Source organism: Lissotriton vulgaris, chromosome 5 (genome assembly GCF_964263255.1).
Source record: "Lissotriton vulgaris chromosome 5, aLisVul1.2, whole genome shotgun sequence".
In the NCBI taxonomy this organism is placed as follows: Eukaryota; Metazoa; Chordata; class Amphibia; order Caudata; family Salamandridae; genus Lissotriton; species Lissotriton vulgaris.
The window spans coordinates 113,927,082-113,948,379 of NC_141693.1; the positions used below are offsets into that span (position 1 = coordinate 113,927,082).

A 21,298-nucleotide genomic window follows, 5' to 3' on the forward strand; every position below is an offset into this window, starting at 1 on the left:
TATCGGGTTCATACATCTTGAGACCGTAATCGCAGCTTGTTCATAGGGTTGCCCACCTGGCCACCACCATTTTAATGTGCTGGCTGGGGAAAATAATGGAAAGCACCTAAAGCCGGTATTTTTTCCTCTTATCGATACATACTGTACACAGTACATATAAGAAGAAATCACTATATGTTCTAGAGCTGCCTTAACGATCCTTGGCTGATAATTAAAGTAGACAAAGACTGAAAGGTCAAGTCAACCTGTTTAGTTTCAGGAAACATCTTAAGACCTGGCTGCTTTCTCTTCCTTGTTGATATCTTGTGTATAAGTTACTCCTTCAGTGCTATATTTTCTGGCTGACTCTAGCGCCAAGATGCCTTTTGGCATTCGCACGCTATATAAAACCTATCAATATAGATGAAATGATTACAGATGATTTTATATACACTTCTATTTAACTATCATGCCTGGCCCTTTGCAGGGTCTTAAAAGGTAAACAAGTGACTGGTGTATTTCTTTGGGAAAGGGACAAATCTAGGTGTTTACTGTGATCAGTGTCTGTCGTGGGTGACCCAATAAAGTCTATAGAGGTATTTTGTTTTCACAAGGGAGAATAGAAGTAAAAATACAGGTGAGTTGTGAGATGGGCATTCACTCCTTGCCTGAATCAGTTGCAATGAAAGCGCACTTAAGGTAGAATCAAACAACCTGGGCCACTAATCCCTTCATAGTCTGAGATGGTGAATTTCAATCACTGTACTAGGGACTGAAGTAAGTACACCAATAACACACTGCAATAGAAACAGATCATCAACCAATGCAACTATGACCAGGCCAAACTAGCGGCATACCACAGGGGAGAGCATGTATGGAAGAGAAGGCCCTGTTACTTCCTGCTCACAGGAGAAATACTTGTCACTAACATACGAACAGGAAAAGCCGTAAGACCATGAAGAGAGGCGAACTCATATAACACGAGAGAGTAATCATCACGTGTTCAATGTGCACACATACAACTTGTATACCAGTGAAATGCCTGGAGACTGGTGATCAAGAATGCATGAAGAGAGGAGAAACACTAATCAAAAGGGCCTACTCAAAGAAGACCTCAGGACATGAGCCCACCCTGCACATTTCCAGATAATGTGATTATGTTTTGTGTGGCTCCTCCTCCATAAGTTATCCTTCTGTGATCAGTCTGTCTACTGTTCATGCTCATTCACACCTCGCTCGAAACAATGGCAATGATGTCACTCAGTATCGGGTTCATACATCTTGAGACCGTAATCGCAGCGTGTTCATAGGGTTGCCCACCTGGCCACCACCATTTTAATGTGCTGGCTGGGGAAAATAATGGAAATCACCTAAAGCCGGTATTTTTTCCTCTTATCGATACATACTGTACACAGTACATATAAGAAGAAATCAGTATATGTTCTAGAGCTACCTTAACGATCCTTGGCTGATAATTAAAGTAGACAAAGACTGAAAGGTCAAGTCAACCTGTTTAGTTTCAGGAAACATCTTAAGACCTGTCTGTTTTCTCTTCCTTGTTGATATCTTGTGTAGAAGTTACTCCTTCAGTCGTATATTTTCTGGCTGACTCTAGCGCCAAGATGCCTTTCGGAATTTGCACGCTATATAAAACCTATCAATATCGATGAAATGATTACAGATGATTTTATATACACTTCTATTCAACTATCATGCCTGGCCCTTTGCAGGGTCTTAAAAGGTACACAAGTGACTGGTGTATTTCTTTGGGAAAGGGACAAGCCTAGGTGTTTACTGTGATCAGTGTCTGTCGCCTGTTCATGCGCATTCACTCATAGCATCCATCAACATAATGAAATCACTCTAGAGGTGGGCTCATACAAGGAACCCACCATGAAATGTCTGGAGGTTAGTGACCACATGATTACACAAGGGACACTGACCACCAGTGCATGTTCAGAAAAAAACTCAGGCGATGAAGAGAACCGGAATATTTTCATATAATTCTAATCTGTTGTCTTTTTTTTTTTAAGTCCTCATACGCCAAAAAAGATATTGTCAGAGTAACTGGTTCCTGCCACCCCCTACACAACAGCAGAGGGGCCCCTTCTTAAACTCTGAAGATCTTAATGGATGCTCTTTCTGCAGATACCAAATGCGTATCATACGGTACCAGAGAATATAGATTCAATTCAGTTCTTCCATCTTTCCAAGCACTTGAACTGATCTTAGGGTATCCCAATCTGCAAAAAGGCATAATCATTGGACAAAATCGTTCACATCTGATCCAGCCAGCGAATAGATGATCAGGCATCTCAGAATTTAAATAGAGAAATTAGCTTGACTGAAATAGCCATGGCAATAGACTCTGCTAAAAGGAAGTAAGGCTCCAGGATTGGACGGCTTGGCCGTCGAGATTTATAAAGCTCTGGCACCTGCAATTGTTCTTCAGAAACTCTTTACATATATTTTTGAGGAAGGAGGTAAAATTCCCTCTTCATGGAATGAGGCTACAGTTGTCCTTATTCTTAAACCTCTAATCTGTTGCCTTGCAGGGATTCTCTTTGGTGAAATATATTTCTGCACTCACTCTCTGTCTGGCATGAATGAATGTTCAAGAGACACTCCCTTGGTGGACTCCAACTGGAGACATGCTCAATGATGCCAAAACCCTACTACTATTGCCCTCTTTACTGCCATGCTAAAGACCGATGTAAATACACAGATAGAGCACATGGAATTGAAACAGCTGCAATAAAAACAGCTGCAACAGGAACCGATGCAAGAGAAACTTCTGCAAGAGAAACAGCTGAAGCAAAAACAGCTGCAAAAGAAACTGCTGCAAGAGAAACAGCTGCAACACAAACAACTGCAAGAGAAACAGCTGCAGCAGAAACAGCTGCAACAGAAATATCTACAACAGAAACAGCTGCAATAAAAACAGCTGCAACAAAAACAGCTGCAATAAAAACAGCTGCAACAGAAACAGCTGCAACAGAAACAGCTGCAACAGAAACAGCTTCAACAGAAACAGCTGAAGCAGAAACAGCTGCAACAGAAACAGTAGCAAAAGAATCTGTTGAGAGAAGAATACTCCTATAAGGAGGAGCCGAAGCCCACTTGATGTACATTTATAGGAACTGATACCAGAAAATCAGTCAAATAGCGATGGCCGTCTGTAGCTATATCTTAAAATCAAGGCAAGCCGCCATTACTTTTTTTTGCTAATACTTAAATGATGTATGGTTTCTACACTATGGTTTTTTCGATCCTAATTCAAGGAGACATATACTCATAACATGTAAAGTGTTCTGATACCTTCAGGTCTAGCTAGCGGTATTTAAAACACAAATAAATAAATACAATTCAAATAAAGTAAATAGGGAATGTCTGATTCCGGTCCCCTGTTTCAAGTCAAGCGTTAAAAATGTAAATATTCAGTCAACACTGTGGCATTCCTGTATGCACGGCTACCACACTGGTATGTTTTTGTTCTGATGCCTCAAGACGATACCAAAGGACAACTCACCTTGTAACCCGCGATTATCTTCCACTTGTTCAGACACTGGGAGTCTGTCCGGTTGGGTAATTCAGAAGCGATTTTAGCCCAATGACCTAGAAGATGAATGGGTCACAGACAACCTTGTGATGAAGCAGAAACCCAAGTAACAAATACCACAATATCAGAAAGAATAGATATACAGAAACACTTGAGTATATATATATATATAAAGGTAGACACATTAAACCAAAAAGCAGACAACGCGGCCACACCCTGAAAGCCTAGCATCCATATCTCTTCAACCAATAGTCACTACTTTACAGAGTATGACCACATTTGTAATTATTCTGCGCTGCCTGGAACTGTTTTTCACGTTGGTAGTTCATGCACAAAGCCCTGCACACCGGCAAACCCGAATATTTGGCTGCCAAACTCAAAAAAGCTGGTCAGGCCAGGAACTTCAGAAGCTCCAACTCCCTCCTACCCATCCCGCTGAAAAGTCGAAAACAAAAAACTGCGACACAATCCTTCGCAGGGAGCGCACCCAAAATCTGGAACTCTATTTCCCCCCACATCAGAACTATTCCCTCTTTTGTAAAATTCAAAAGCCAACTCACACCCAAGTTCCTAGACCGCTCCCTAGGGAATCGATAGGAGCAGTCGGAGCGAGAAAGCAGACGCAGCGCACTGCTTCGACCCCTGTCCCCAAAACTTCAAAACAGATCTCCCCATCACTGACCTGCACTGCTAATTGTTGTTTTGTTGTGATTCTCTGCAATTTACCAGTTGTAAGCGCTCCGATACCCTCGGGGCAGGCCAGCACTATACAAAACTTCTTAAATAAATAAAATAAATGCCTTGCCACATATTCCTAATCTGCAAAGTGGAGCATCCTTGATGTAGCAGACAACTTACTTACTTATATGTAGGACATAAAGCAAGTAGCCATTCTCAGGAATATGGCCAAAATATTCTAGCATTAACGTTTTCTTTAACATGCGTTTTTTTATCACTCAGTTGTGCAGTCCAGGGTCCCAAAAGTATCTCTGACAAAGATGCGATAACAACTTTTTATCATATTTTTTTCAAAATGTCAATTGAGCTCTTATGCATGTTTTAATATTAAATGGGGCTTTGGAAGAGTTAGCTAGTCCAGAAAGGGCTTGGTCATCCTGGTGGTCAGAAAAAGATACTACAATGATTCGGAACAGGTCAGCCTGGTCTCGGGTCCAGTCAAAAACATATATGGTTATGGTGTATGTACAGCACATTCTTATTACATCCGTCTAGAATTTGGAAAACACAGCAACTGTCTGAAAAAATACAGTTCATATGATTTATTCAGATCGAATCACTAACTACTCATTCACAGGAAAACAAACTAGTCACACCTCTGATATGAACACATTACATTGATATGAATACATTACACTTTCTGCTAGACCAGGTAAAACGTCAATTATAAATGCTATGTTTGTACAAGGACACCTTTGTATACATTAATATGTATAAAACTCTGGATTACTACTACATACAGCCTTCACTCTACAACTAAAAGATTGACCAATATGACCAAAAAGAAATATGTGCACCCATGTATTTCCGAGTAGGAGTCAACAGCTCCCATGCTAATGGTAGAGACCCGCTCCATCTTATAGGACTATGTTGGAGAGGCAACTTGTTAAAAAAAATGCCTGTTCTTGCTGTTTATTTAGGAAACACTATACGCTGATACTTGCCTATTGGTTTTATACAGCGATTTCACAACGGAAGGCACTGAGGTACTTTACAGAGAACATACAATGGGGTATTTGCAAGCGCTCTACAAATATCATGAATAAATAAATAAATAAATAAATAAATGCACAACCGAAAAGAAAAGGGAACGGGGTTGGATAACCGTATTCCTTTTGGGTATTAAGTGTTCATCTAAGAGAACTAGATCAGTAGGTATTTCAGACACAGATGGAGAATATCGATTTTGTATTAATGTAATTATGTTTGTATTTATTTTGTGTGTTTGATGCATGTATTTTTGGTATAAGATTTGTTTTTATTATTATCTGTGTAAACATTTTAGTAGTTATTACTTTTTTTTCTAATTTTGCATTTTTAATTCCATAGTGGGATGTGGGTTTATAGGGGAATAGGGTGGGAAGTTATTTAATTGCCTCAAATTGTAAAGTGCTCTGATATCCTTCGGGATCAAGTTTGCGCTATATAAAACTTTATAAATGAAAATGAATAAAATAACAGTTGTTGTTAGATGTTTCCTGGAAGTCAAATGTGTGGGAACGATTAGGATTGTTGTTGGGAGAGTCAGTAATGTGAAGGCATCTCCAGGGAAGGACTGCTTGAAGTCTTGTGATGTTTTGTGCCCAGGTGTTTCCAGGACTAGGTTGCTCTTGCTTCTTAGAACTTTTTGACCCCCAGAGAATGTGAGTTTATTGGTGAGGCCAGGAGGATGCATTGAGAACACTTTGTACACCAGGCAACCAACTTTATAACTTCGATTGGAAGCCGAAGCAGCTCTCGAAGTACAGGTCTTATACGGTTGAATCTTCTTGCTGGAAAGGAGATGTGCTGTAGAGTAAAGAAATTACTTGACTGTGGTCATAGACAATTTCTGGATTCTGCTCAATTTCCAATTGATTTATGTTATGAATGAGGTATCTTCCACTCTTGTGTCTGTAAATATTTAATTTAAATTAAGTAGGCAAAATTCAACACAAGGTATCTTGACGGCTACTAACTACTCTTGAAGATGTCTGTTTGCCTTGGAAGATTTGTTTTATAAAAAGAATGTGTTAAATACTCCAGAAGCCATTGGTCAGTCAATTACCTACGCCACATTTTCAACATTTGAAAGCTCAATTAAATCACAGGTTATAGTAAGAAGTAGGCTAATGCAGGTGTTTATTCTTCAGAAAAGGGAAACGATTAAGGCCTTCCTGAAAAGTGAGAAACAGTGTTCACTAAGCAAAACTCTTACCAACTCCATATTTGTCAAGCAACTCCAAAAACTTTGCTTTTTCAGCCTGGCTCCATCTTCCTTTCTTGACTCTTTTATCTAAAGCTTTCCTGTACCTACAAGAAGCAAAGATATAAAGAAGGGACAATGTTACTGTTAGTCTGGCTGTTTTCCAAGTTTATAAACATGTTCCCACTAATACCCGAATATCACAGAACCTGATGGCAGGACTGGAAGCTGTTTCTAGAACTGTTTAAAGCTTCCATGTTGTATACAAGCAGGTTAAACCATTCCACCATGCAGGCTTGAACCCTTGTCAGTTCTTGTTAAAATAGGAGAAACTCATTTTTTTTTTTTTGGCTGACGGCTGTGGGATTGACAGTAGGATGACGATAATAGAGAGACTAGGAACTAAGAAAAAAAATGTCACCATGAAGGAACCTTATCCTACTCATATATTATAATTAACAAATATTTCACAGCATAAATATAGAGAGAGGGACAGAAAGGCACCAAAGCACAACGCAGACCCAAACAATAGGTTTTACGGAGGTTCCTAATCAAATTTTGTATTGCAGTTGAAAGACACCTCAAGAGCGTAAAGCTTGAAAAATTGTTGTGGAGTCGCCCTTGATACTTCATTGGCATGCTTGCAGCGACGCCATCTTTGTTTGGCTGTAGTGTGCTTCTATTCCTTATGAGGGTCTGTTGTATGCAGGGAGTAAATGTCAGAGACGCAGGATGTAATCCATCTAGCATTGCTAAATACATACACAGCTGAGCAACTGTTATTTGGAAAGTGAAAAACAGCTGGTCTGTAGAATACAAAGGCAGAGAAGCAAACATGAGGATCCCTCGCCCTGGGAAGTGTGCAAGCAAATAAAAAAGGAAGGGACATTCCCGCCTTTGAGAGGACTTGAGTGAACAGATGAGTGATTGTTTCTCAACAGCATTTTGTCCCAATTGAACATGGAATACTATTTGGAGCCAAATATGCCTTGACTTGCACTTGTGCCTTTGGAGGTGTCCAAATGGATGCTCACTAGAAGAGAACATGAATGTGTAATTTGACCAAATATACTTTGGGAAGGGTCAACAGCAGACACAAGCTTCAATGCAGTGATTTGGTGGAGGACTTTGTTTCTTTCAACAGAGTCCTAGGAGGGTAAAAGCAAGCACTCAAAATCTATTTGCCTCCATGGACTGGAAGTCTCCACTCTGGACAAGACAGCTATATTATCTCCGAAGAAGCGGCAGGACATCGGAGACGCAGACTGGGACGGGCCAAGCAACCAAGATGCTAGGACATCAGGGGTGCCCTTGACCGTGTGCAACATACTAAAATCAGAGATGTTTGAGGAAATACTTACACCATCAAACTCACTAATATATTTTGATGTCATCCCTGATGGACCCTACGTGAGATTAATCAATTGCACCTGGAATTCTGGGGTGACCACAACAAAGTTGATGGCTGGGTGCCCCTGGAATCTGAATAAGTAGTTGAGAACTTTTTAAAGGAGACCCCCCTCGTGTGGTGAAGTGAGAATGAGTGCTCGGGCTATTCACCTCACTTGTTCACCACGACAGTGTGAGAGACCAGCAATTAAATGATCTGTTTCACAGTCTGCTCCAACACTTCTAAATCCAGATAACACAGCTGCGGGCAATATGCGCCATTTTCTTCCTTATTTGTAGAAGGGTGTCCGGATGCTATCCATGCTCATCATCACCTACCAGTGCCTGACCACTGTGGCTTTTAGGGCTTAATAATCTAGCTTTAGCTCCAGAAAAGTTTTCTGAATAAGTAAAGGTGAGCTGTTACACAAAGCACTGATGGAGATTCCCCCAGAGTAGGCCCAGCCGGTTCAGTCTCATCAAATCGGTCATGAACAGTGTCTCTGGCCATGGTATGATTTAAAAAATATACTTTTCAGAACAAATAATTTCAATTATTTGCAGAAGATCATCAAGGACTGGCCCAGAGGAAGCTTGAAGAAAGAAAACCACATCACACCCATCCGGATGGAACTACATAGGTTCCTCCTGCTGTTCGCACTACTTTCAAAACCTGCGCCATTATTTATGAAAGCCATTGTGGACAGTAACCTTGCCTATCTGGCTGACAAACACAACATCTCTAGTAGCTCTTGGAAATCCATCTCAACCGCGAATGTATGATATCATCCCTCTGTATTTCTCCCCGAAGGGAATCACAATGTTGTGATACAGCATAAGTTACTCCGCAAGTCGAAACAACGACTTGCAGAGGGGGGGCGCTGGATGTTGGAATAGTATAATTTACTATTCCATCTCCAGTCTGTGTGGACAATAAGGAAGGTGTTGGATTTTAAATCCAACGCCTTCCTCCCCCCTCTTTAAGTCGTTGTTCCGACTTGCGGAGTAATGGTATGCGGAATCACAACGTGGTCATTGTAACTACCGCGTTGCGATTCCCTGCGGGGAGAAAGATTTGTGGTAAACGTTGTTTACCCTAAACCGCAAATCCAGCCTGGAGACCAAGAAATGTAAAAAAACAACAAAAAAACAAAGTAGCATACATTCAATGGCGACTCCTCCACTAAGGTGGAGGAGCGTCGTCCCACTGCTCTCAGAGCAGTGCAACAAGGAAAAACAACATGATATTATTATCATTTTATTTTTCTGCACGGAGTTGGGTTACGGCGGGCTGGGCTGGTTCGCAGGAGGGGGAGTGGTATGGGTGCGGCTAAGGGCACATGGCGGGTTGGCTGGCTATCTTGGGCACTTAGCATTTCTCCACCCAGCTGTGCAAAGACTCCCAGGCACCACCTGAGCGGCCAAACAGGACGCTCAGGCCCATCACGACGCTGAAGTCATGGCTGTGACAGCAACGTCATGATTGGCTTAGGGGAGCCTGGGAGCTTCCTTCTTCTGGGAGTCAGGAGGAAGAGAAGAGGACGTAGGAGAGGTGGCCACCATAATGTTGGATCTTTCGCCGACTCAGCCCACAACCACGGAAGCGAAGATGGCCCCACTCATCTGCCCCCTCTCGGACCGCCACACGCACTGTAGTACAGCGTGACCGCGAACCGAGAAAAGGGAGAAGGTAGGAAAAAATGTAAAACAAAGAAAAAGTAAAGCCAATGCTCTCTCTTTGTTACAGCACAGCAGACCCTCCTCTGTAGTTTGGGGAAAGGGATCCTGACCTGCAGCCACAAGAGAAAAGAGACACAGAACAAAAAGAGAATGTTAACATAGAACCCAGTGTTCCTTCCTTTGATTCCCTATTCCCACCCAATAACCACATCCAACACACCCCAATCCCCTCCTTACTTGTGTAACAGATTAGAAGTTATCCGAGAAGAGCAAACACTCCGTTTAGCATGTCGAAACCAGCGTAGCATTATATCCTTCAACATGCAAGGGGGAAAAAAGTCATACGTCTGACATAAAAAACCCCTGGAGGAGAAAAAGGAACAGTGCGCTCTAGGCACAATCCAATCCAACAAAATACCCACTTTCTGTGGCCACAGACTAAACACGCCACTAAGGTAGCGCGTAGGAAAAACTTCACTAAACCTCGGGCATTCAGAACCCGGCAAGCTTCCCAAGTTCCCTAGGCGAGGGAAACCCGATAGCAGAGTCCCGATAAAATATACAATCAACAGCAAAGAGTTCACGCGTTTGATAAAGCGGGCGCTTCTTGTACTTTACCGCCGCGTCTCACTCGCTCGGGAAGACGACCGGAGCAACACCCATCCGGGCGGCTGACACGAAGCCTCGTGCAGCTGAAAGCCTCCGTTTGCCGAAAATCACGATGACCAATCCAAAGTAACAGGTTCCCACGATGAATCCAGGAGAAAACGAATCCCGACTCCGGAAAAACGCCAACAAGGTCAGAAACCAAGCACAGAGCCCTAGTGCTGGCGACCTAAATCCACGGAGGGAAAGGGGGCGGGGCTACCGAAAACAGGGACACAAAGGAAGGACACCATTGGAAAAAGGAAAGAAGGAAAAAGACTAGACCAGGGAGCTAAACCCACACTAATTCCTAACAGTACCTCCCCTCAAAGGCCTCCCCACCGGGCGAGGTTTGGTCGGGTGACGAAGATGGAATAACCGAACCAGTCTGGGAGCATGCACTTCAGTAGCAGGTTCCCAGGAACGGTCTTCTGGAGGATACCCTTTCCAATCAATCAAGTACATCAACCTCCCTCGTCTCCTCCTTGCATCTAGAATAGCATTAACCTCGAACTCCACCTCACCTTCAACCATCACAGGAGGGGGAGGGGGCAAGGTTTGATCAGTGTCTGCATATGGCTTCAACAGTGAGGTGTGAAACACCGGATGGATGCGATATTCATCCGGTAACTCCAGCCTCATTGCAACCGGGTTGATCACCTGAGCAATGGGGAAAGGACCCACAAACCTAGGCTGCAGTTTCCTAGGGCCCTCCAAGTGCAGATTCCTAGTAGACAGCCACACTCGCTCCCCCACGGCATAGGACGGAGCAGGGACCCTATGTCTGTCTGCCTGTCGCTTCATGTCATCTTTGGCCTTTACCAGATGTTCCCTTGCCAAATCCCATATCCGGCTCAAGGCTATCCCTATGGCATCAACAGCAGGCACGTGACCAGTAGGTTGAATGGGGATTGCCCTGGGATGAAACCCCATAGAACAGTAAAAGGGAGACATTCCCAACGCGGAATGATAGCTGTTGTTGTACGCGAACTCCGCTAGAGGGAGGGCCACCACCCAATCACATGTTAAGGAAGTCAACAAACATCTCAAGTACTGTTCCATGGTTTGGTTAACCCTCTCTGTCGGACCATCAGACTGGGGATGATAGGCTGAAGAAAGGCAGATTTTCATATGAAGGGCCTCCCCTAACTCAGTCCAAAACCGAGACACAAACTGGGAACCCCTGTCAGACACAATGGAGGAGGGTAACCCATGCAGCCGCACAATTGAGGACACAAATATCAAGGCCATTTCCTTAGCTGAGGGTAATTTAGGCAAGGGGATGAAATGGCTCATCTTAGTAAAGGAATCAACCACAACAAGGATCACCGTGCAACCGGATTTCAAAGGTAGATCGGTAACAAAGTCCATACTTATCGTATGCCAGGGTGCAGGAGGGACAGGTAATGGCCTCAACAGGCCAGATGGGCAAGAATGTGATGGTTTATTCACAGCACAAATCGGACAAGACGTTACATACTGTTGCACATCCTGGGTCAATGACTCCCACCAAAACCAACGTAAACAGAATTCCCTGGTTTTATGAATTCCCGGATGCCCAACCAAAGCAGATGAATGACACCATTCCACCACAGAGTCACGTAGAGAGGGAGGTATAAACAATTGCGAACCGTGGTACAGCAACCCATCCCTCTGTGCACAGGAAGGCAGAGACAACCAAGGTGTTAAATCCAAACCCCTCAACTGATCTTTCACCGAGGCCACAAAATCATCCAGTGTGATACTCCCTACAATTTTCTCAGGTGGAATAAAACACCCTGAGTCCTTATCGGTCCCCCACTCATTCGGTTTCACATGGATGCGAGATAGGGCATCCGATTTCAATTGCTGAGCTGCAGGCCGGTATGTGATAATGAAATCGTACTCATTGAAGAAGGAGACCCACCTCATCTGTCTGGGGGTAAGGGCCCGAGCAGATCGAAAGAACTCAAGATTCTTATGATCTGTAAAGATGGTAATGGAATGCCGGGCCCCCCACAGATGATGTCTCCACTCCTCAAAGGACAATTTTATGGCCAGCAATTCCCGCTCCGCCACCGTGTAGTTTCTTTCGGCAGGCAACAGGGTTTTCGAGAAGAAGGCTATGGGGTGCATAAATCCGGTCTCTGCATCCCTCTGTGACAAAACCCCCCCTACAGCACCCAATGAAGCATCGGCTTCAACAAAAAAGGGCAAAGCCGGGTCAGGATGGACCAGAACGGGGGCAGAAGTAAACCTTTCTATCAGTTGATCCAGAGCCATCTGAGCCACATAAGACCAAACAAAAGGAACACCCTTCCGCAACAATACCGTCATGGGGGCCACTATCTCAGAAAAATGGGAGATAAACCTTCTATAGAAGTTAGCGAATCCTAACAACACCTGGACGTCTTTCACATTTTTTGGCGCTGGCCACGAGGTGATCGCCTCGATCTTCCGAGGATCCATCCTAATGCCTTCTACCGAGACAACAAAACCAAGAAACTCGACCCTGTCGGTATGAAAAGAGCATTTCTCAGGTCGGACAAACAACTGATGGTCTCTCAACGTCTGTAGAACTTGCCGAACGTGTTTAACATGTTCCGCATCTGTGTTTGAGAAGATCAGTATATCATCTATGTAGACTATCACGCTCACATCCAGAAACTCCCTCAGAATCTCATTGATAAAAAACTGAAACGCAGCCGGGGCATTACACAATCCGAAGGGCATGACGCAGTACTCATACAGGCCGAATTTAGTCCGGAAGGCAGTTTTCCACTCATCGCCTTCACGGACTCGTATGAGATGGTATGCCCCTCGAAGGTCCAATTTGGTAAACACCGTCGCATGCCTCAGCTGATCGAGCAATACTGGGATCAACGGGAGAGGGTACTTGTTCTTAATAGTCCCTTTATTGAGCGTCCTATAGTCCACACAGGCGCGTAGACCACCTTCCCGTTTGGGAATAAAAAAGATAGCCGAAGAGGCAGGAGAAGAGGAAGGTCGAATAAACCCCTTAGCCAACATCTCGTCTAAGTACTCTTTTAAATGGTGTTCTTCCGGCCCAGATAGGGCGTAGATACGACAACAAGGTAAAGTTGCCCCTGGTATCAAGTCAATGCGACAATCAAAAGAACGGTGGGGAGGCAAATCTCGCGCTCGCCCTTTGTCGAACACCTCCGCAAACTCCACATAAGCTTCCGGTATGGTTTGCACGTCACACCGCAAGCCATCGCTAACGGCACAAGATAGTGGCGTCACCCAATCAGTTGCAACTTTATAACAACTTTGCAAACAAAAAACAGAATCAAGGGTCACAGTTCTCCTAAACCAATCAATGCGGGGATTGTGGGATTGCAACCAAGGAACCCCCAATACAACACCAAAAGAAGGGGAATCAATCAAATCAAACCCAAGATATTCTGAGTGACCGTTATCACAAATCATGCATAAGGGTTCGGTCTGTCTAGTGATAGTACCAGAGGACAACTCGGTTCCATCTATGGCCCTCACAGGTTCGGGTTGCTCCTTTAGAATCCAGGGCACTTTCAATTGTTCCGCTAACTTGATGTCCATAAAATTGCCAGTGGCCCCTGAATCCAACAAAGCAGACACCGGAGTCCTGTGGCTGTTGGAAATGACTAAACAGACAGTGATCATGAAATGTTTGGGGACTCGTTTGACTATACCAGAAATCTGGTAGGAAGGATTAAGTCGATCTCTCATCTCTACTTCCGCAGAAGGCTGCACACAAGCCACCACCTTTCTGGAGGACAAGGAAGAAGGTTTTACTGTGCAATCCCTGGCATAGTGTCCTCCTTGCCCACAGTACAAACACAAATTCTGAGTTCGCCTTCTGCTTTTCTCCTCAGCTGTTAAGGGGCCTCGAACTCCTCCTATCTCCATGGGTTCAGGGGTCGTCCTACTCTCCCCGGAACTCTTTACCTCTACCTTTAATGGAACCACACGAGAGACCTGAAAGCGGTTTTTCTCGCCTCTCCGTTCAGTTAGCCTATGGTTCAGCTTCACCACAAGGTCTATGAATTCCACACAGTCTTCAGGGGGATTCACCACCTGTGAGACAACGTCTTTTAAGTCCTCAGACAATCCTTGATAAAATAAGGAAGTCCTTTTATCGGCGGGCCAATGGGTTTCGGAAACCAACCGATTAAAGGTGGACACATACGTCATTAGATCTTGTTTTCCCTGTCTGAGTTTCAATAATTCGGCGTCGCTCGCTTGCATAAACGCGTGTTTAGCAAAGAGACAACGCATCTGTTCCTTAAAAGCCACATAGTTATACAGAACAGGGTCATCACTCTCGACAAGGGGTACGGCCCAAGACGCCGCAGTGCCGGCTAAATAGGATATAACGAAAGCCACCTTGGAAGAGTCATTAGGAAACGACGCAGGTCGACACATAAAGTGCAAATGGCACTGATTCATAAAGATGCTATATTTACTGGAATCACCCGTAAATCTTTCAGGAACGGCCAAGGGTACCGGAGAGGGTGTAGTCACGTTAACTGTTAAAGGGGGATTACTAGGATTACTGGTACTCGCACCCCTATCAAATTGGAAAGTAGCAGGTTGTACTATAGGAGATTTACCCATTCCCCAGACCGGAGCCTTAACCTTCCCTGCACTCATTTCCTGACGTAACCCTTGGTTCTCCTGCTGTAATTCCTGCACCTTAAGCTGAAGTGCGTTAACCGCCCCCATTAGCTCCTGCACTGTAGGGGTCCTTTCTTCCAACACATTCCCATCCTCATCCATATTCGCTCGGGTGGTTGTAAATTCGTGGGCTTGGTTTTCTGTTGGATCTTTCGCCGACTCAGCCCACAACCACGGAAGCGAAGATGGCCCCACTCATCTGCCCCCTCTCGGACCGCCACACGCACTGTAGTACAGCGTGACCGCGAACCGAGAAAAGGGAGAAGGTAGGAAAAAATGTAAAACAAAGAAAAAGTAAAGCCAATGCTCTCTCTTTGTTACAGCACAGCAGACCCTCCTCTGTAGTTTGGGGAAAGGGATCCTGACCTGCAGCCACAAGAGAAAAGAGACACAGAACAAAAAGAGAATGTTAACATAGAACCCAGTGTTCCTTCCTTTGATTCCCTATTCCCACCCAATAACCACATCCAACACACCCCAATCCCCTCCTTACTTGTGTAACAGATTAGAAGTTATCCGAGAAGAGCAAACACTCCGTTTAGCATGTCGAAACCAGCGTAGCATTATATCCTTCAACATGCAAGGGGGAAAAAAGTCATACGTCTGACATAAAAAACCCCTGGAGGAGAAAAAGGAACAGTGCGCTCTAGGCACAATCCAATCCAACAAAATACCCACTTTCTGTGGCCACAGACTAAACACGCCACTAAGGTAGCGCGTAGGAAAAACTTCACTAAACCTCGGGCATTCAGAACCCGGCAAGCTTCCCAAGTTCCCTAGGCGAGGGAAACCCGATAGCAGAGTCCCGATAAAATATACAATCAACAGCAAAGAGTTCACGCGTTTGATAAAGCGGGCGCTTCTTGTACTTTACCGCCGCGTCTCACTCGCTCGGGAAGACGACCGGAGCAACACCCATCCGGGCGGCTGACACGAAGCCTCGTGCAGCTGAAAGCCTCCGTTTGCCGAAAATCACGATGACCAATCCAAAGTAACAGGTTCCCACGATGAATCCAGGAGAAAACGAATCCCGACTCCGGAAAAACGCCAACAAGGTCAGAAACCAAGCACAGAGCCCTAGTGCTGGCGACCTAAATCCACGGAGGGAAAGGGGGCGGGGCTACCGAAAACAGGGACACAAAGGAAGGACACCATTGGAAAAAGGAAAGAAGGAAAAAGACTAGACCAGGGAGCTAAACCCACACTAATTCCTAACACATAACAAGGCAAGTGATTTTATTTTCACCCACCACCCCTGTTTCTAAGCAGCCGCCACTACATGCATTGTTCATCTATGCGTGAGGATCTTGAGCAACATGCCTGTATGCATTAGGGCCGCCGCAACACTGATCCAAACTAAAACAAGAGATGAAGAAGCATACGTCACTATGTCCTAACAATGCACCTCTGATCCCTCGTCAGTCATTGATTAACTGCATTTTTACCTTTAACCCTGTAACTCACTTCATGCATATTGGTTATATTTGTGCTATACAAAAACCACAAACATGTATACGAGATCACTATTTGTCACCAGTTCCTGCTGTCAAGTGCGCACACTTTTCATGATCCACTGAACTTGTACATAAGTATGCTTGGAGGTGCACATTCCTTTCAATAACTTGCTGAACCACACTGCATTCATCGCCTCAAACACCAGAATCACACACACACACTAACACACAATCCCCAGAGATATCATATCTAACGCACACAGACACACGCCCAGATGTTTACAGCCCATACAGTGCACATAGTTTAGTCTCATTGGGTTTAATCAAATATATGAGACACTATCAGGAACTCCCCTTCACTCACACACTTTCTTTCAGTCTGCGCCTGCACAAGCTACAAAAACATTCAGCTATTTTATTCCACATTTTGTCTACGATGGTTTACATTTGGCAATTGTCGTCACCTTCATACTTTTGGCCTACAGTGTTTTTGCCACTCAGCACTGTTTGGTTCCCCTTGGTTCTGTTCTTGTGAGCCTGAAGTTGTGCGCCTGTAAATACCCCGAGTCATTCCTATGTCTGACTAACCCCGCCCTCCTACACGCAGCCGGTATCGGTGCCCGACCTTTGATCACTGCTCCCGCCACGCCTGACTGGTGGTGAATGCCACCACGTTACCGCTCTAGATGACGTCAGGGGAGGCTACGGTGTGCATGACATCAGAGAGGAGTCCTGCACGGAATGGTTGGACTCCTGCCACACCATAACCCCGGACTACACAGTGCTTTGAAGCTACCTGGAGGCGACGCGCAGCGCTATATAAAACTCAGAAATAAGCAGTAAGAACCTCGCAAGGCAAAATTGCTTTCTTTCTTATTTTGTCACTGCAAGACAGCGTGCAGCACTGGGAGGTCAGTCATTAAACAAGTATCAATTTACATTTTACATTAAACGGAGCTATAGGGGTAGCCTGCACCAATCGGAGTCGCTGCCTCCAACAGGGGCGCCAATCAGGGGTGTAACAAACTCCCCCGCCAGGGTTCAATAGGTGAAGCGGGCCCCTCAGCACATTGGTCGAGATCTGTGAGGCTCTGAAGCAGCTGCAGTGTCTGTAGCCTGCTCCGAGCCCCTCCACTCTGACCCAGGACTGAAGAGAAACAATATTTCAAGTTAAATTGTTTCTCTTCAGTCAGGGCCTGGAAAGAGGATGTGGGGGGGGGGGCAGATAGCAGGAGGCAGCACAGACTCACTGCTCAGGAGGACCCTGACAAGGGTGGGAGCAGGGGCCCTCTCACACCAGGGATGGACTGAGAACCGAAACCGGCCCTGGCAAAGTGCTTGGCCGGCCCCCTGGGGGTGCGGCAGAGCTCTTTGCCGGGGCCGGTTTTCGGCCGATTTTGTTACAGGGCCGATTTTGCAGCTATGCTGCAAAAACGTCCCTGTAACAAAAACGGCCCCTAGGGCCTAAAACCGGCCCCCACCCTTGCGGCGCACCGGGGGATTGCCCGGTGCCCGCAACAGCCAGTCCGGGCCTGCCTCAGACAGCATTCCCCACAGGGCACAGCCTCTGAGAGGGGAGAGGACAAGGATGGGGGTGGGGGTGGGTGCCCCAGAGAGAGCAAGAGGCAGCATAGAGGAGAGCTGATAGGGGAAAGGATGGGTGTGAGGGTTCTAGAGACAGCGCAGGAGCAGCGCAGAGGAGAGCTGACAGGAGAAAGGATGGGGGTGGAGGCCCCAGAGACTCCCCCCAGACTCACACGAGAGCAGTGGTCTACCTCAAAGCCCTCTCTCTCCCAGACCCCCATACCTGATAGCAGGAAATTTAATAAATGCATCGAGGACTCCATCGACTCCATCCTCCCCACCAGGAAAATCATGTTAAAAAAAGCACGAGAAACTGCCCCCTGGAATTCGGAGGAGCTCAAGGAGTTAAAACGTCAGTGCAGAAAGCTGGACAGGAAGTGGGACTAGGATACGTCATCACTGAAAAAAACAGGTATAGGGAAGCTATTAGGGAATACAAACTTGAAATAAATACAGCTCAAACAATCTACTACAAAGAGAAAAACAAGGAAGCTAGATCTAAGCCAAGAGAAATATACCAAGTAGTTAAAAGCCTTTCTAAGATCTCCCCTCTTCCCCTCCCCCCCCCCCCGCCCCCCCCCAGCCCCAGTTGACAATCCCATAGCTCGATGCAACGAGCTGGCTGAATTTTTCTTTCAAAAGATAAATAAAATATATGTATCCTTCGCAGCCCCCGGCCCAGAGATGATCACCGCTAAACCACCACCACCAAGCACTATAGAACACCCTCCGCGAGTATCCTTGAATGAATTTCCACCACTAGACTTAGAATCACTCAAATCCCTTGCACAACAGATTAAATCAGGCTCTCCCCGCGACCCAGCACCCCCACGGATGATGAACATGGTCAACCAAGTCATCCTCCCCACCCTCATGGAGCTACTAAATAGCTCCATGCAAACAGGAGTGGTTCCCCTTCTTGGAAACTGGCAATGGTGAGAGCACTACTTAAGAAGCCCAATCTGAATCCCACGGACCCTAACAACTACCATCCAATCTCCCTCTTGCCTTGGGCAAGCAAAATTCTGGAGAAGCATATTAACCTCCACCTCACTAAATTCCTCGAAGACAACCTTCTACTGGACTCCACCCAAACAGGATTCCGTCCTAAACATGGCACGGAAACGGCTCTCCTAGCCGTGCGGAAGAATCCAGGAGGATCTTGGACCGAGGGGGGTCAGTGGCAGTGGTCCTCCTCGATCTGAGTGCCGCATTTGATACGGTGTGCCATAAAACCCTGCTGTGTCGACTATCCGATCTGGGAGTCTCCGGAGACGCTCTTGACTGGCTGGGTTCCTTTCTGAGCGGAAGGACTTTTCAGGTTTTCGACGGTGACTCCTGTTCCACTAGCAGACCTCTAAACTGCGGTGTACCCGAAGGTTCTTCCCTGAGCCCCACGCTGTTCAATGTGTACATGAGACCGCTGGCTGAGATCGTCCGCCAATATGGCATCAAGATCATCTCGTATGCGGACGACACTCAGCTGGTGGTCTCCCTGGCACATAAGAACAGCGGGCTCCCCCAATCCAACCGGGCAGCCTGCATGGAGGATGTTAGGAGATGGATGACAGCATCCTCACTAAAACTCAATGGTGACAAAACCGAGATCATGCTCCTCAGCCGCCCCACTCCCACCCCCATCGCCCAGCTATGGCACTCCAGTTTAGGCCCACCCCCAACCCCGAAGGAGGACATCAAAAGTCTGGGAGTTTGGTTGGACAAAACCCTCACTTTTAACACTCAGGCAACTAAAACTGCAGCAACCTGCTTCGGGATCATCCGAATGCTGAGAAAGATCCTTCCAATTCTGCCCTTGGAAGCTAAGCAGGTTGTCATTCAGGGCCTCATCCAGTCCCGACTCGACTTTAACAACGCCCTCTACTTGGGAGCCCCTGAATACATGCTGCAGAAACTTCAGCGCACTCAGAACTGTGCAGCTCGTACGCTACTCCAGATTCCCCGTAGAGAATCGGCTAAGTCAGGGATCAGGTCACTCCACTGGCTCCCTATCAAGGAAAGAATAAAATTCAAAACCCTGTGCATATCGCATCAAGCCTTCCATAGAGCTAGCCCTGAGATCAACCACACACTTCTCACCCCCTACTGCCCCGGCAAGCTACTTCGATCTACGAACGCATTCCTTGCTGCAGTTCCCAGAATGAAAAGGTCCAGAGCAGGAGGCAGGTCCTTCACGCTCAATGCCGCTAAACTATGGAACTCCCTTCCCCTCTCCCTAAGGTCCAACCCCATCCTCTCGTCCTTTCGTAAAGAGTTAAAAACATTCCTCTTCAGAAATTAATACCCCCCCCCCTGGCTCTCTTCCCCCGTCCCTCAGAGTTCTACTCCCTCTACCTAGCGCCTGGACGCCCTCGGGCAGCAGTCGCGCTTTACAAAACCCCTTTCATTTCATTTCACAGCACAGGAGGCAGCGCAGAGGAGAGCTGACAGGAGAAAGGATGGGGGTGGAGGTGGGGGCCCCAGAGACAGCGCAGGAGGCAGCGCAGAGGAGAGCTTACCGGGGAAGGATGGGTGTGGGGGCCCCAGAGACAGCGCAGGAGGCAGCACAGAGGAAAGATGACAGAAGAAAGGATGGGGTGGGGGCCTCAGAGACAGCGCAGGAGGCAGCACAGAGGAAAGCAGACAGGAGAAAGGATGGGGTTGGGGGCCCCAGAGACAGGGCAGGACGCAGCGCAGAGGATAGCGCACAGGGGAAAGGATGGGGTTGGGGGCCCCAGAGTCAGGGCACGAGGCAGCGCAGAGGAGTGCTCACAGGAGAAAGGATGGGGGTGGGGGGCCCAGAGACAGCGCAGGAGGCAGCGCAGAGGAGAGCTGACAGGAGAAAGGATGGGGTTGGGGGCCCCAGAGACAGGGCAGGACGCAGCGCAGAGGATAGCGCACAGGGGAAAGGATGGGGTTGGGGGCCCCAGAGTCAGGGCACGAGGCAGCGCAGAGGAGTGCTCACAGGAGAAAGGATGGGGGTGGGGGGCCCAGAGACAGCGCAGGAGGCAGCGCAGAGGAGAGCTGACAGGAGAAAGGATGGGGGTGGGGGCCCCAGAGAGAGCAGGAGGCAGCGCAGAGGAGAGCTCACAGGAGAAAGGAAGTGGGGGGAACAGAGACAGCGCAGGAGGCAGCGCAGAGGACACCTGACAGGAGAAAGAGTGGGGGCCCCAGAGACAGCGCAGAAGGCAGCGCCGGAGAGCTGTCAGGAGAAAGGATGGGGGTGGGGCCCCAGAGAGAGCAGCAGGCATCGCAGAGGAGAGTGGACAGGAGAAAGGAGGGGGTGGGGGCCCCAGAGACAGCGCAGGAGGCAGCGCAGAGGAGTGCTCACAGGAAAAAGGATGGGGGTGGGGGCCCCAGAGAGACCAGGAGGCAGCGCAGAGGAGAGCGGACAGGAGAAAGAATGGGGGTGGGGGCCCCAGAGACAGCGCA

General features: G+C 46.8%; 1 protein-coding gene across 1 annotated transcript in view; it reads right to left on the bottom strand.

Moving 5' to 3' along the window:
* The window catches only part of SNAPC4 (small nuclear RNA activating complex polypeptide 4), a 306,571-nt gene that overhangs the window by 145,020 nt on the left and 140,253 nt on the right, over positions 1 to 21,298 (bottom strand). Inside the window, exons 14-15 of the mRNA XM_086921023.1 lie at positions 6,474 to 6,568; positions 3,509 to 3,594 (exon numbers count right to left, since the gene is read on the bottom strand). Coding sequence (XP_086777149.1) covers positions 3,509 to 3,594; positions 6,474 to 6,568 — 181 coding nt within the window. The remainder of the gene's footprint in view (positions 1 to 3,508; positions 3,595 to 6,473; positions 6,569 to 21,298) is intronic.